This window comes from Lemur catta, chromosome 1 (genome assembly GCF_020740605.2).
Source record: "Lemur catta isolate mLemCat1 chromosome 1, mLemCat1.pri, whole genome shotgun sequence".
Classification (NCBI taxonomy): Eukaryota; Metazoa; Chordata; class Mammalia; order Primates; family Lemuridae; genus Lemur; species Lemur catta.
Genome location: NC_059128.1, coordinates 169,164,903 through 169,182,560, shown reverse-complemented (window position 1 = coordinate 169,182,560; position 17,658 = coordinate 169,164,903). Strand labels below are relative to the sequence as shown.

Genomic DNA, 17,658 nt, shown 5'->3' with positions numbered 1-17,658 from the left:
CATCAGTTTAAAGCACAGTAGCCTTAAGTCTGTCTTGCAGTGTTTTCACAGGGCTGTTTTGTGTATGTATTTATTCTACAGTAAAATCAAATTGCTGGATATGTTTTTAGTATAATATTAGGGTCAGGGTTCTTGTTAACAGCTCTACCACCAAGTAGCAAGTAGACTATAACCAAATTATTTGACTTCTGAGTCTCAGCTTCTTCAACTATGAAATGAGAACCTTTGACTAGATCATCATCCTTGGTCATTTCTAGTACTAACATTCTGTGATACAGTTGATGGGTGAAATAAATGTAAAAATGGGATTTTTTTCAAAGCAGAAATCATTGACTCATTTTTAATTTTTAAAATATTAGGACGGGCGTGGTGGCTCACGCCTGTAATCCTAGCACTCTGGGAGGCTGAGGCGGGTGGATCATTCGAGGTCAGGAGTTCGAGACCAGCCTGAGCAACAGCAAGACCCCGTCTCTACTAAAAATAGAAAGAAATTATTGGACAACTAATATATATAGAAAAAATTAGCCGGGCATGGTGGCGCATGCCTGTAGTCCCAGCTACTTGGGAGGCTGAGGCAGTAGGATCGCTTAAGCCCAGGAGTTTGAGGTTCCTGTGAGCTAGGCTAACGCCACGGCACTCACTCTAGCCAAGGCAACAAAGCGAGACTCTGTCTCAAAAATAAAAATAAAAAAAAAATATTAACTACTTTATGTGAAACAAATATTATGGTAAGTGCTTTCGGGTACAATATTTAAATTAAAGGTCAGCTCACGGCCTATATGGAGCTTACATTCTTGGGAATACAGATCAAAATCAATTAAATAGCCAAAATAATTCCATGAGTTAGTGTTTTTGATAGATAGTAATGAAGGATCTATCTTTAGGTTGAATCTTTTTTTTTTTTTTTTTGAGACAGAGTCTCACTCTGTTGTCCGGGCTAGAGTGCCGTGGCGTCAGCCTAGCTCACAGCAACCTCAAACTCCTGGGCTTAAGCAATCCTACTGCCTCAGCCTCCCGAGTAGCTGGGACTACAGGCATGCGCCACCATGCCTGGCTAATTTTATATATATATGTTTTTAGCTGTCCGTATAATTTCTTTTCTATTTTTAGTAGAGACGGGGTCTTGCTCTTGCTCAGGCTGGTCTCGAACTCCTGAGCTCAAACAATCCGCCAGCCTCTGCCTCCCAGAGTGCTAGGATTACAGGCGTGAGCCACCGTGCCCGGCCTTTAGGTTGAATCTTGATGTATAAGACTCAACGATGTACGAAGGAGGCCATCTGTGAGCCAAGAAGCTAAAGGATACTAGATGTGGGAAGTGTCATAAAAGCGCTACCTGAGTCAGAGGAAATAACAGTTACACAGTATCTGAAGCTTGAATGATGTAATGTTCTAGGAGTTGCAATAGCTAGAGCAGAGTGAGCCAGTGGAACAAGATGAGATAGAGATCAGTTGATATAAAACATTTTAGTTTATAAGTGAATTTCTTTAGTTCATTCTAAGTGTAATGGGGTGCCATTGAAGATTTTAAATAGGGAAGTAATGTGATCCAAGGCATATTTGAAAAAGAATGCCTTTTATAAATACGATTTGGAATAGACAGAAGACCAGGTATATAATTGTTGCAGTGGTCTCTATGAGAAATGACAGTAAAACCATAAAAGAGGAAGATGGCTTATAAGGAGAGAAAGAGCCCATGGCTGAGTTAAAGATTGTGGATAGGGGAAAAAAGCAGAAAGAGCAAGAGAGAGTGTTCAAGCTAGCTATAAAAAAAAAAAATCAGATAATTATACCCTTTACAAGCCTAGTAAAGAGGATGTTCAAGAGAGTTATGGCTAATAATCTCATATATAGCAGAGGAGAAGGACTATGCAAAGATTTTGTAATGATTTAGGTCATTGGTGACTTTAAACCATTTATTTTCGGTGATAGTAAAAGAGAGAAACCGTAGTTCAGGGTGATAAGAATAAAATCAGTAGTGAGGAAATGGAGGTGATGTGCAAGGTGGGTTCCCAAGAGTTAGAAAATTGTGTACTTATCTGATAATTCATGCTGTGACAGCTATGCGTTTGTTTCAGTCAGTGTGGCTCTTTGGTTCTCGTCTGTGGCTTAAGGCTTGCTTTGCTTTAAATTTTATTATGTGGTTTTGCTGTCATATCCCAAAAGGAATTTCAGTTAAGTTTCAACTGCTTTTGGGTTTACTTTATCTTCCCATTCAAGGCAAGTTTCTAAATTGATGGTTTCAAATGATAAATTAACAAAATTGATGGAATTGGACACTGTGTATACTTGGGTTATACTTTAGCACTGCTGTGGATTTTACTATGTACTAGGAGAATGTTTCTATTCTTTTTCTTCATGACCTCTTGTGAATCCAGAAAAAAATGTTTCTATTTTTTTTTTTCTTAATTGGCTTTTAGGCATGAGTCTAGACTAGGACTGACCCCAGAACCAGAACAGATTTAAAGAACTCCTGTTTCTTTTCGTTTTTTTTTTTTTTTTTTGAGACAGAGTCTAGCTCTTTTGCCCCGGCTAGAGTGAGTGCCGTGGCGTCAGCCTAGCTCACAGCAACCTCAAACTCCTGGGCTTAAGCAATCCTACTGCCTCAGCCTCCCAAGTAGCTGGGACTACAGGCATGCGCCACTATGCCTGGCTAATTTTTTCTATATATATTTTTAGTTGGCCAGATAATTTCTTTCTATTTTTAGTAGAGACGGGGGTCTTGGTGTTGCTCAGGCTGGTCTCGAACTCCTGACCTCGAGCGATCCACCTGCTTCGGCCTCCTAGAGTGCTGGGATTACAGGCATGAGCCACCGCGCCCAGCCACTTTTCTTAAATGTTCTCTCTCTCCTCACTTTCTGTGGGACTAGATTTTCTTCCTAAATGAAAGAAAATACATTTAGTTATGGACAATCTTGTGGTTCCTTTACAGCCAGCCAAATGGGAGAAAATATGAATTTCTAGAATCATAAAAATAGAAATTTATTTGTTATTGAATGGAAAACTTTCTTGTATTTTTTTTGGTTTGTTTTGCTTCCACTTAGAATGTATTTTTTGTGTTAGTAGGCATTGGATCATAAGGATATAGATAGAAAAGTTAAAGTGTTTTCATGTATTTTTTTCTAAGACAATCTGAAGTTTATGTATTGTTTTCTAAGACAATTAAAATGTTAAAAATGATTGAATTAAGATGTACATACATATTCCTTAAGGATAATTTTAGTAAAGAATAAAGGATAAGATGTCATTATGTCTTTGTTTGCCTTTTCATTGCTTTTTCCTCAATTTATTTTAAAATTCTAAAATAATCAATGTAAACTTTTATACTTTCATAGATTAACTATATTTTTCTTTTAATTTATTGCTAGTTCGGTCTCTTTAATCCCTACATCTACCAGTCTTCAACATAAATAAGTATATGGAGGGAGTGAGGAAGATAGAACTAAACTATTCAAAGTATCCTCAAACTCTGTTTAAAAATACATAGGCATGAATTCAACAGGAAAGTACAGAACAAAATCATAATGTTTTGTTAAATGACCTAAAACAAGATCTTAAAAGTAAAGAGCAATGTTCTCTTCCTAGCTGAAAAGATTGTAAAAATGTCAGTTCTTCCCAAAGTAATGTATAATTTTCTTACAATACCAGTCATAATTCCAGTAGATTTGAGAGAGTTCTGGGAAGTGGGTTGGAACATAAACTGGCAAAGTGATTTTAAAGTTTATATAGATTTTTAAGCTTATATTAAAAGGGCAGTGTAGCATAGTGCTTTAGAGTACTAACTCTGGAGTCAGACTACCTGGGTTCATATATTGGCACTACTACTAGTTGAGTACTTCTGTAGCTCATTTCCCCATCTGTAAAGTAAGGATATTAGTTCCAGTCTCTTGGAATTGTTTTTTGGATAAAACAAGTTATTATACATAAACTACTTATAATAGTGCCTTAAACATGGAAAATGTTCAATAAATTATTTGCTGTTAGCATTATAGAAATTATAAAAAATTTTAGAAAAAGGACTAGATAAGGGAAACTTGTTTAAATATTCATATTAGTTGAATTAAATTATATATTATTTTAAAACAAATTACATTATAAATCTACTATAACAAAACAAGCATTTTCATAAAAATAAACAAAGAAATTAGTGAGACTAAATAAAGAATCCAGAAATAGATCTAAGTATGTATGAGAGCCTAGAAAATGTTTTTAAAGGGACACTTAAATTCAACAAGGAAATACAGTTTGACATTGGTGGAGGCATGAGCAGAGATAAATGCCAAACAGGTTAAACTTATAAAAGTGAGAGAGACAAAAAAAGCAAAAGGGAAGAGCAAAAGAACAAGCAAGAGCACAAGAGAGCAAGAGAGACAGAGAAAGAAATTAGAAGAAAATGAAGAAGAATATATTTTTGTAATCTCCAGGACAGAGAGATCTTTTAAGGAAATACAAGAAACCCAGAAGGCATAAAACAAAAGGAGACAGACGTGACTTTGTAAAAAATTAACAATTTAAGACACTACAAAGAGTCTGACAACAAATGACAAATTGAGAGAAAATACTTGCATCATTCAGAAGACAAAGGGGTACTACTCCTAACATACAAGAGTTCTCATAGACTAGAAAGCTGAATAACAATAGAAAAATGGGTAAAGAATAACCATAGAAAAATCTTAGAAAAAAAGAAAATGTGTGCCATTCCACTAATTGGTAGGTAGGAAGGAGCAAAATTACAATGAAATACCATTTTTCAATGGACTGGAAAAAATTAAAGGGAGTTATAATATCTAGTGCTGGCAGAGATGAGAGGAATCAAACATTCTTATCACAGTTGAGGGTATAAATTGCAATAAATAGTCTTATGATTTGTCAGTATCAAGATTTTGCCCTTTGGCCCATTATTTTCTCTCTTGGGAATTTACTCTGCAGAAACAAATGTATCAGTTACATAATATGCATGTGTGTATTAATGATGTTTATTTACAGCATTGTTCACAGTGTCAAAAATCTGGGAATAGTTTGAATGACCATAAGTAGGAGAAGATTGACTAAATTTGGTACATACATTATTACTTAACAATTTATTATTTAAGATAGTTATTCATATGTGTATGTATTCATTTGAAAGATATTAAAAATCTATTGTAAATTATATATATATTAATATATGGCTTGGCTTTTATTAAAAAAGAAAAACCCTATTATATGAGTTTTGAAATGGTGTAGGAAATACACTAAAATTTAGCATTGCATAACTCAGAAGGATGGCATTAGAAGAGACCAGAGTTTATCCTCTTTTTCTTCACTTTATATTCCTCTTTCTTGTTTGACTTATGATGAGTATATATTACTTCTTTAAAAAAAAAGAAAAAGGGTAAACAACAAAGTACAGAGTTTAAGTTTAGTCTTTAATCAGTAATAGAATATGTTTGCATTTTTTATAATATGCTTATTTTTAGTACATGGTTATTGTAAAACTGTCTACTCATACTCATGTATTTTCTTTCACCTTAGCAATGTCTGACCGTCAAGAGAGTGCTCTTATAGAGCTAATGGTTTGTACGATTCGTCAAGCTGCTGAGGCACACCCTCCAGTGGGAAGGGGTACTGGCAAGAGAGTAAGTTACATTAGTGAGAAATATATAAAAAGGTTTTTAATGTAATTAACTGTCTTTAATATTTGGAAATTTTACTGGTATTTGTATCCCTAAAAGCATGGTGTTTTTATAGATGATGCATATTATGGTACTTCATCTTTATATCCTATCGACTCAGGTTCCAGAAATAGATTCTTTTCTTCACGTTCCCACAGTACCTGTACTACTTCTATAATAGTACTTACATAGTATTTTAAGAATTTTTAAGCTCATATCTATTAAAAGTGCATGAAGATTTGAGAGGCAAACTGCCTAGTTTGCAAGCTCTTCTATTTAGCAGCTATATAATCTTTACATAAATGGATTTTTTTTGTATTCCATAGTTTCCTTATCTGTAATACGGGACTAATAATACAGATATTATTTGTATTAAAGAATGAGTTGCGATAATCACAGATGGAGAGACTACCGGCTCCGTTAGTATGAAGAGTTAGGCAGATCCTTTCTGCAATAAAACAAGTGTAAATCTGGAAAATATTGTTAAAAACATCCACATTAGTGCTCTGGAAATTCACCAGAGATAAAAAACAAATTGAGAAGTATTCTTTCCTGGAAAACACATAGAGCTTCAGATGAAAGCAGCAGGATTCTGTGACCTTCTTCCCTGGGCTTACAGCATACACAAGTTTGGTTGGTGAGGTCTATGGTTTGTTACCAGAGTGACACTGGCTCCAAAAACCAGCAGCTTTGCTGTCAGAGAGAATGGATTCAATATGAACAAGTGGTAAAAGGCCACAGCTTTGTTAACTAGAAGTGACAAACTTGGTAGAAACAAACAGGCAAACCCACAGTTTTGATAATCTAAGGTTGTGGTAGGAGTGGTGGACCAGTCAAAAATTTAACTGAAAAACCCTGAAAATGAGAAAGCCGTAAAAGGATTAGATAAGCTCTCCATACATCCCTGGCTGACTGGGAAACCTTAGAGAACCCAATGGAAAGTAAAAGTCAAGCCAAATACAAGAACTAGGTGAATTTCGAATATACTCTATAACGAACAACAGATCATTCCTCAGAGGGGAGAAGCCTTATTGATTTGTGGTATTTGAATGCAGCCTCTGCTCAGATCATTGTCTGACCTACTAATCTGTTCAAATACAGTAGGGACTCCTATGAAGACAGACTGAAAAAAAAAAGTAAGAATAAAAATTCTGAGCAGAGATAGCAGAAACCACACATAGTGGGGAAATAGATTATGTAGTTTGAGTTAAAATTTCCCTTAAAAAAATTAAACTTACAAAAATAAGTTAAAAATCCATAATTATTATCTTATCCAAAAATGTCTCCTTTTAAGAAAAATTATAGTCATGCAAAAAAACAATAAAATGTGACCATACTCAGGGAAAAAAAGCAAACAATAGAAATGGTTCTCAGTAGACCCAGTTATTAAATTTAGCAGGGAAAGACTTCAGAGGCTTTTTTATAAACATGTTCATAGAATTACAAGAAAATATGAAAATAAGTAGAGAATCTTAATAATGCAAAACAAATGGAAATTCTGGACTTGAAAAGTACAGTGTAGAAATTTAAAATTCACTAGCTGGGCTCATTAGCAAATTTGAGGTGACAGAAGAAAGAAACACTGAACATGAAGATTAATAGAAATTATTCATTCTGAAAAAGAAAAAAGATTGAAGAAAAATGAATAGAGCCTCAGCAATGTGTGGAACACCATCAAGTGCATCAAGATACATGTAATGGAAGCCCAGAAAGAAAGTAAAGGGAAAAAGACAGGAAAAGTATTTGAAGAAATAATCACCAAATACTTCCCAAATTTGATAAGAAAACAATTTACAGATTCAAGTTTAGCAAAACCCAAGTAGAATAAACACAAAAGGTCCACATGTAGACATAGCATAGTCACACTGTTGAAAGACAAAGACAAAAAGTCTTGAAAGCAACAAGAGAAAACCAACTCATATAGAGGGTAACAGCAATAGGATTAGCAGTCGGCCTCTTATCAGGAACAATGGAATGATGGTATTCACTGAAAGTCAACCAGGAATTTAAAATTCAATAACATTATCTTTCAAAAATGAACGTGTAATAAAACCATTACCAGATAAATAAAAAACAAAGATTGAGAAAATGTTGCTAGAAGATCTGCCATATAAGAAATAGTAAAAGTCCTTCAAGCCATAAGGAATATTACCAGATGGTAACTTTCATCCACAGGAAGGAAGGAAGAGTACTAGAAACGCTAAATATGTGGGTGGATATAAAAGACTGTATGTATGTATGTATGTGTATATATATGGGCTTTTTTCCTTTTCTTCTCAATTTTTTTAAAAGGACATGAGATTATTTAAATAACTGTAGCACTGTAGTATTGAGATTATAACATAGATGTAATACATGTGACAATAATAGCACAAAAGAGAAAAAGATATAGAACAGCATTGGTGCAAAATTGTAATATTTTATTGCAGTTTATTCAGTATTAACCTGAAGTCAATTATAAGTTAAAGATGTATGTTTTAAGCCTCAGAGCAAACATTTGTACCTAATTATAACAGTACACTAAATTAAAATGTTTAACTCCAGAGAAAGTAAGTAGAGGAGGAACAGAGGAACAAAAAAGATAAAAATAACAAATAGCAAAATGGCTGACATAAACTCAACCATATCAGAAATTATATTGAATACGAATATAAGAAAAAGCCTAATCATAGAGACTGTCAGATTAGTTTAAAAAAAGCAAAGTCCAACTGTATACTGTCTACAAAAAGACAAATTTTAGATTTAAAGACAAAAATATTTGTTGAAAGTAAAAGGATGGGGCTGGCACAGTGGCTCATGCCTATAATCCTAGCACTGTGGGAGGATCACTGGAGGCCAAGAGTTTGAAATCAGCCTGGGCAATACAGCAAGAGCCCATTTCTACAAAAAATTTAAAAACTAGCTGAGCATGGCAGCACATGTCTGTAATGCCCGCTGCTTGGGAGCCTGAAGCAAAAGGATCACTTGAGCCCAGAGTTCGAGGTTGCAGTGAGCTATTACCATGCCATTGCACACCAGCCTGGGCAACAGAGCAACCTTGTCTTTAAAAAAAAAAGTAAAAATATGCTATGCAATTAGTAACCGTAAGAGAACTGGAGTGATTATTAACATTAGACAAATAGGCTAGTAATGTTATTAGACAAGTAATGTTACTAGAAAGCAAAGAGGGACATTTTATAAAGATAAGAGAGTCAACACATTGGGAAAATATAACAATTATATTTGTATACACAACATCAGAGCCCCAAAATATGTGAAACAAGAACCAAGAGATTTGAAAGGGACATAAATGCTTCAACAGAGTTGACAATTTCAACAAGACAAAAAAATTTTTTTTTTCTTCTGATTCTTTTATTTTTACTTGATGGCACTTTCTGTTTCTCTCCATCGTGAATTTTCTTTGACCTGAAAGTTAATGCTAAAGGCTTGATCAGGTCAGGTTATAGATTTTTGACAAAAGTAATTTTTTGCACTTCATATTATATCACATCAAAAAGGCACATAATGTTCAGCTTTCCTTCATTAGTGATACTAAGATTTCAGGGTTGCACACTGAAAACTAGGTGGAAAAAAAAGATTTCAGGGTAACCAAATAGTTGGTGAGGCAAAGTTTTTCAATAGACTCATCACTTATAATAAATGAAGAGGAAATGATAGAATTTAAATATTACTGTTTTGTCACCCCAGTGAAATAATGAATCTAGACAATAATCATCAATGAAAAGTTGATGGAGAACTTCACAATAGATAGATTGGTCTTACATTACCTGAACCTACTGGTTTAACACCATTGAAAGTGAGACTACCACCTTTGAGATACTACTGAGGGAAAAAAGAATCTAAATGTAATAGATTCTAGAGTTAACTACAGGTTGAGCATCCCTAATCCAAAAATCCAGAATCTGAAGGGTGATACTCAAAGGAGATACTCCCTGGAGTATTTCAGATTTTCAGATTAGGGATGTTCAGCTGTTAAGTATAATGCAAATGTTTCTAAATCCAAAAAATTTCAAAATCCAAAACATTTCTGATCCCAAGCATTTTGGTTAAAGGATACTGTACCAGTTTTTGAAAAAACAAAAGGATAGAAGAATATGTTAAATGAGACTACAGGGATTCAATTAGCCTAATTCAGAATGTGGAAAAGGAGTAACTATTAGAGATTAAAGAAACATAAAGGACATACTAACCAAATTTAATTGTTTGTATCCTTATTTGAACAAACTAAAAACACAATTTTTGAGAAAACTGTGGACTGACTGCATGGGAAATGATAATAAGAAATTATTGTTTAATTTTCTTGAAGACAGTAAGTTTTACTTTTAAGTCCTCATCTGTTAGAGAATATACTTAAATATTTAAGGGTGAGATTATATACAGTTGACCCTTGAGTTAGGGAGTTAGGAGTGCCAATCCCCAGTACAGTCAGAAATCCTTGTATAACTTCTGACTCCCCCAAAACTAAACTACTAATAGCCTACTGTTGACAGGAAGCCTTAAAGCTGATAATAAAAACAATCAATTAACACATACTTTGTATGTGTATTATATACCATATTCTTATGATAAAATAGGCTAGAGAAAAGAAAATGTTAAGGGAAGAGAAAATATGTTTACTATTTATTAAGTGGAAGTAGATCAACATAAAGGTCTTTGTCCTCATCATATCAATGTTTAGTATGTTGAGGAGGAGGAAGAGGAGGCATCAGTCTTGCTGTGTCAGGGATGACAGAGGTACAAGAGCTAAAAGAGACAGAAGGGGAAGTAGGAGAGGTAGGCACACTGTGTAACTTTACAGAAATACATCATAATTTCTGTCTTTTTCATTCCTATAAAAATGTTTCTATACGGTACCAATACTTCTTACACCTTTGCTTTAATTTCAGTGCCTATATCATAGAAGAGTCTATGTCAAAAAAGAAGTCAAAAGTGGTCTTGAGTAATTGGAACCTTCTGCCAGATTGTCTAATGTCAGTTTGTTTTCTGGCAGTGCTTATTCCATGTCTTCTTCCTCATTATCTGGCCCTGGTTTGTAAGCACTCACCTCCATCAAGTTGTCTTCTATTAATTTCTCTGGTGTGATGTCTCCTAGCTCTTTAATTTCTCCAAGATCCACATCTTGAAACCCTTCACTGGCCACCCTCCATCTTTTTACTATATCTGCAATCTCTTTGATGATTTTCTTGATTGGCTCTGTCATAAATCCAGGGAAGTCATATACCACATCTGGACATAGTTTTCTCCAGCAGGAATTTGTTTGGGGCTTGATGGCTTTGTGGCTTTTTCTGTAACAACAATGGCATCTTCAGTGGTCTAATTCTTCCAGACATTCATGATGTTCTTTCTACTGGGGTGCTCTTCCCTAGCATTGACAATCATTTCCTTGGAGTACCATGTGTAATGAGCCTTAAAGGTCCTTATGACTCCCTAATCTAGAGGCTGAATTAGAGATGTATTTAGGGGTAAGTAGACCACTTCATGTTCGGTTTTGAAAACTCATGGGGTTCTGTGTGGCCAGGGGCATTGCCCAATATCAAAAGAACTTTCGGTGGCAGTCCCTTATTGGCAAGGTACTTAATGACTTCTGGGACAAAAAGCATCAGTGGAACCAATCCAGAAAAAAGGGTTTTCATTGTCTGTTATACAACCAGGAGACTGGCAACAGGTGTTTATTTTGCCTTCAAGGCTCGGGGATTAGCAGCTTTATAGATAAGGGGAGTCCTGATCATAAACCCAACATTTGTACAAAACAATAGAGTTAGCCTGTCCCTTCCTGCCTTAAATCCTGGTACTGCTTCTCTTCCTTACTAATAAATGTCCTTTGTGACATTTTTTTTTTCCAGAATAGGGTACTTTTGTCTTCATTAAAAACCTGTTTAGACAGATATCCTCTTTCCTAAATGATTTTCTTAATGACATGTGGGAGAGTTGTCTGTTGCCTTTTGGTCAGCAGAAGCTGCTTCTCTTGTTATCTTGACATTTTTTAAGCCAAATATCTGTCTAAAATTATCAAGCCATCTTTTACTGGCATTCAGTTGTCCAGGTTTAGATCCTTTACCTTCCTTTTGCTTTAATTGTCAAATAATGACTTCACCTTTTCTTGCATCATGTTGGAATCTATAGGTGTGCCATTTTTACGGCGATCCAGCACCCACATTAAAGTTGCATTTTCAATACAAGATAAAATGATATTTTGCAGAATCCAGTTTTTGTGCCCACTGGTATAGCTGCAGAGACAGCTTCACAAATTTCCTTCTCCCCCCACCCCCCACAATGGTCCGTATGCTGGATTCATTTATCTTGAAATAGGAGGCATCCATGGCTGCAGACGTATCAGACAATTCAGTTTTTTCTTGTAATGTCATAACTTTGCTCCTTGGGAGCACTTCCAGCATTGCTAGTAGCACTTCATATGGGTCCCATGATGTTATTCAAGGTTTATGGTCTTGTGCTAAGCATGATGAAAAATACATGAGAACCATGAGAGATCACTTTTTACTGTGATATTCAGTTTACTGTAGAGAACAACCACTCATGTAGAGATACTTAGTGTCACATGGCATTTTAAGCAGATACTTGCAACATTTGATCTCACTGGAATAACAAGAGGTCGCTATGAAATTATTACAGTAGAACAGTATTCTGTGCAGCTGTGATTTAATACTGCATCTTTATATTTATTTCACATTTCTCTCAACTGCAAATGGTGCCATGTACATGCAGTCTGTATACATAAGTTTTGAATAAACTTTAACTTTTTATAATAGATTTGTATATATTTTAAGGTAGTAAATCAGAGAGATTACTTAATCTGCATATATTTTGTGCATTCGTGACATGTCTAAGTTTCTTTCATTCTTTCATTATTTCTAGGCTATGCAGTTTTTCTGTTAGTTTTTTCAAATTGTCCCAAATCTCCAGCAAATTTTTCAATGCATTTATTGAGAAAAAAATCTATGTATAAGTGGACCTGTGCAGTTCAAACCTATGTTGTTCAAGGGCCAACTTTACAAGGATTTGCCTTAAAATGCTATAGAATAAGAAAGCTTTAGAAGAATTGATGAAACAAGAATGATACGTTAATGGCTACATTGTTCTAATTGAGTGATTTTGAAATTTTTCATAATAAAAGTATTTGAAAAATAAACTATCCCAAATTTGATTAATGATAGCCCCTTCAGGCTAGTTTCTTGTCCTTTTCACGTATCTTATTTATTGAGCCCTTTCTTCTTTCTGTCAGATCAAGATACCCTAGGTTCACTTTCTACCTTTAGTGCTTGAGTAGTTAGTTACCTGCTGCTGTGTAACAAATTACTCCAAAGTTTAGAGGCTTAAAACAATAAGCCTTCATTATCTCGTACAGTTTCTGTGGGTCAGAAATTTGGGAATGGCTTAGCATAGTCAAGATGTTAGCCAGGGTTTTAGCATATGAAGTCTTAAGTGGAAGTACAGAGTCCACTTCCACAATGGCTCACTCATGTGGCTGGTAAGTCAGTGCTGACTTGGTAAGAGATCTTAAGAGCTTCACCACATTGACCTAGCCATAGGACTTTTTGATTGTTTCCATGACATGGCTGCTGACCTCCCAAAAAGTGAATGATCCAAGAGAGAGTAAGCCAGATACTGAGTTGTCTTTTATAACCTAGCGTCAGAAATCACACAATATCATTTTCACAGTATCCTTCTGGTTGCACAAGTTAGCCTTATTCATTGTTGAAAGAGACTCTACAAGGGCATGAATACCAAGGAAGTAGGAATCATTGGGAGTTATCTTGAAGTCTGGATTCCACACTACCCTAGCACAGGAATCAGCCATTTCTCCAGTGAGCCATGGTTCCATTTAATGTTTTTTAAGTAGGTAAAATGTTTACATAGTTAAAAAAGTCAAAACCAGGTAAAAAGATAAATTCAGAGAAATCTTACTTATATATGACCCTCTATACTTGATTCCTACCATAACCATTTTTATTTGTTTCTGGTTTATTCTTCCAGAATAAAGACATACACAGATCTATGTATTTGTAGTTGCCATTCCACCTGCCCCCCTCCAATCTTTTACAAAAGACAGTATATTTATTAGTCTGTTTGTATTGCTATAAAAGAATACCTGAGGCTGGGTAATTTATAAAGAAATTTATTTAGCTCTCAGTTCTACAGTCTATACAAAAACATGGCACCAACGTCTGTTTCTGATGAGGGCCTCAGTAAGCTTCCACTCATGACAAAAGGTCAAGGGGAGCTAGCGTGTGCAGATCACATAGCAAGAGAAGGGGCAAAAGAGAGAGGAGAAGGTGCCAGGCTCTTTTCAACAGCTAGTTCTCACAGAAGCTAAGAGTGAGAACTCATTCACTCCCACAAGATTGGCACCGAGCTATTTATGAAGGATCAACCCCCAAGACCCAAACACCTCCTACCAGGCCCCACCTCTAACATTGAAAATCAGATTTCAACATGAAACTTGCTGGGGCCAAACAAACCATGTCTGAAACATGGAAGTGTACTTTATGTTCTGTTTTATATCAGTGTATCCTGGAGATCACTGCATATCTTTATTTGGAGATCTTCATTTTCTTCTGGCTATGTTGTATCCATTAGATGGATGTACTACTGAAAGTCACCTATTCATAGTCTTTTAGATTGTTGCTAGTATTTTGCTACTAGAAATAATGTGTAGTGAATAATCTTATACATATGTCATTTCTCCCAACCTTGTACCAGGTATGTTGGTTGGATAGATTTGTAGAAGTGGGATTTCTATGTCAAGGGAAAAATAAGTATACAATTTTGTTAGATATTGGCAAATTTCTCCTTCGTAGGTGCCATGCCACTCTTTCCTATCCCCTCACGTATTGTGAGGACTAAATGAGTTCATATATGTGGAGTGCCTGACAAAATGGTAATTTAATCAAAAATAGCTATTTCCCTAAAATCAGTATCTTTAGACCTTTCATTGTCAGATGAATTTCAAGACTTCTCAATATACATTCTACTTTTTATGTAGTTCGTTTAATTGCTTTATGCAGAACTAAACACGATAGTTGGTAGATCATTCCGAAGGGATTAGTTTTTATATACTTAAAAGGTTGAGCAATAATCAGATAGGAGGCACTATTACTTGCGCATATTTTAAACATTGGAGTTCACATTTATGAAGTGGCAATGTTTCTGTTGTATAAAACCGTTCAACATTATGAGGATAAATCCCTTAAAGATGATAACAAAATGCAGAATACTTAAGGGAAATGATTATCTTAAACTGGGCTTGCATTTTATTATTTTAATTTTGAAACCACCTATGGTTTAACAGTTTGGATACAGGCTAAAGTGATAAGCATGATCAGCTCAAATTTGTTCCATGAACATAGGCTATACATTTCTCCCCAACGGATTTATGAGCTTAGTTACACAAAGAATGAATCTAGAGATATTTTTAGTATATGCTTCTAAAATAAGGGAAAATTTATTAGCTTCTGATTGTATCTAAAACGCATTACTTTAAAAAGTGTGTGTAGGCTGGGCGCGGTGGCTCACGCCTGTAATCCTAGCACTCTGGGAGGCCGAGGCGGGTGGATCGCTCGAGGTCAGGAGTTTGAGACCAGCCTGAGCGAGACCCCGTCTCTACTAAAAATAGAAAGAAATTATATGGCCAACTAAAAAATATATATAGAAAAAATTAGCCGGGCATGGTGGCACATGCCTGTAGTCCCAGCTACTCGGAAGGCTGAGGCAGTAGGATCATTTAAGCCCAGGAGTTTGAGGTTGCTGTGAGCTAGGCTGACGCCACGGCACTCACTCTAGCCCGGGCAACAAAGCGAGACTCTGTCTCAAAAAAAAAAAGTGTGTGTGAAAAAAATAAAAAATAGGTAAAAAGTATGTGTGTGTTGAACATAGCAAAGATCACTGTTACCACATTGAGATTACACCCTAGAAAAATTGTTTTATGATTGGTCCTGATATTTTTATAATGGTAATTATGGTTTTATAGAAATGTTTATATTTTTATTTAATCTAAACAAGTAGTAATTTGCCTAAACTTTATCTATTTGATAAAGTAATAGTGCATGTTATATAATAATTTGCATAGGCCTGGATGTATTTATTGCAGTAATTAGTTTAAGCTCTTCTTAAAAGTCTCGATTATCTGCCAGTACTTCGTCATTCTATTAATATGTTACATTTTAGATTTATAAATTAGCATGACACTCTTATTCTTTTCCTGTTTTCACTTATTTCTAGGTGCTAACTGCCAAAGAAAGGAAAACTCAAATTGATGATAGAAACAAATTGACTGAGCATTTTATTATCACACTTCCTATGTTACTATCAAAGGTATAGTTTTATTTACAGTTTAGTTAAAATATGTCGTTGAGTTTGCATTCACTGTACGTTAAAGTTGTTAATGCTTTTTTCTTTGCTGCTGCTTCTAGTATTCTGCAGATGCAGAGAAGGTAGCAAACTTGCTACAAATCCCACAGTATTTTGATTTAGAAATCTACAGCACAGGTAGAATGGAAAAGGTAAGACACTATGAAATTAAAGTTCTGGTATTGTAATGGTTTTATTAACTGGATTATTTTATTTGCATGTACTCATAATAGGCTTATTATTTTACAGATACTAATGTAAATATTACAGTTTTTCTTTTTTTTCTCCTCAGCATCTGGATGCTTTATTAAAACAGATTAAGTTTGTTGTGGAGAAACATGTAGAATCAGATGTTCTAGAAGCCTGCAGTAAAACCTATAGCATCTTATGCAGTGAAGAGTATACCATCCAGAACAGAGTGGACATAGCTCGAAGCCAGCTGATCGATGAGTTTGTAGATCGTTTCAATCATTCTGTGGAAGACCTATTACAAGAGGTCTGTTCTAAAGTTAATGTGTACTTTTGGCTAATAATAATTTTGATTAATAATCATTCAAGATAGCTGAGTGTGTAAATCATTTTCATTTTAAAATAAAACCTAGTAGAATTCTGTAGCCCTTTCCAAACTTAGCAGCCTTGTTGCAATTGTGCCTCCTATAACAATCAACCTTGATTATACTTTATTTTTAAAGTTTTTTCATAAAAGCTAGTTTTATTTTTTTAAGAAAAATACATATATATATATGTATGTGTATTATATATATATATTTTTTTTTTTTTGGAGACAGAGTCTCGCTCTTTTGCCCTGGCTAGAGTGCCGTGGCGTCAGCCTAGCTCCCAGCAACCTCAAACTCCTGGGTTCAAGCGATCCTCCTGCCTCAGCCTCCCAGCGATCCTCCTGCCTCAGCCTCCCGAGTAGCTGGGACTACAGGCTTGTGCCACCCTGCCCGGCTAATTTTTTCTATATATTTTTAGTTGTCCAGATAATTTCTTTCTATTTTTTAGTAGAGACAGGGTCTTGCTCTTGCTCAGGCTGGTCTCGGAACTTCTGAACTCAAACAATCCACCCGCCTCGGCCTCCCAAGTGCTAGGATTACAGTCATGAGCCACCGTGCCCGGTCAAGAAAAATATTTTAAGATCTGATTTTTCTTAACTCATTATTCCCTATTCCTGCAACCTAATTTGCATTTTAATATTACTAAATTATTATGATGTGCTGATGAATAGAGCATGCAAATTAAGTGTGCTTATAAGAGATGCCTGTTCACCAATGGTGTACCCAAGATAGCAGTAAGCATCTTCAATTGGTAATTTTTCTAATTATTTCTGTGATCCCTTCCTCTTGCCTTCTCTTTCTGATCTGTATGAGGCAATCTGGAACCCACACAGTTTTCTGTGCTCTGACAGCCAGGCTGATGGAATTTTCTTTTTTAATCTGTGTAACTGATTTTTAAAAGACCCTTTCGCTACTGTTGGAACTTTTCATTTTTTTCGACAATTATTTATGATTTTTCATTGTGATTTTCAGGCTACAAAAGTAATTGACAATCGGCAAAATATTAGAAATAACTATTAAAAATCTTTGAAGTGTATATATATATCTTTCAGCAATTTTCATTTCAAGGAATTTATCCTGTTGTA

General features: G+C 35.1%; 1 protein-coding gene across 3 annotated transcripts in view; it reads left to right on the top strand.

The window, feature by feature from the left end:
* The window catches only part of STAG1 (stromal antigen 1), a 342,007-nt gene that overhangs the window by 257,086 nt on the left and 67,263 nt on the right, over positions 1 to 17,658 (top strand). For all 3 annotated transcript variants that reach the window (XM_045539117.1, XM_045539119.1, XM_045539118.1), the window contains 4 exons: positions 5,512 to 5,615; positions 15,888 to 15,980; positions 16,079 to 16,168; positions 16,309 to 16,512. In XM_045539117.1, the coding sequence (XP_045395073.1) occupies positions 5,512 to 5,615; positions 15,888 to 15,980; positions 16,079 to 16,168; positions 16,309 to 16,512 (491 nt within the window). The remainder of the gene's footprint in view (positions 1 to 5,511; positions 5,616 to 15,887; positions 15,981 to 16,078; positions 16,169 to 16,308; positions 16,513 to 17,658) is intronic.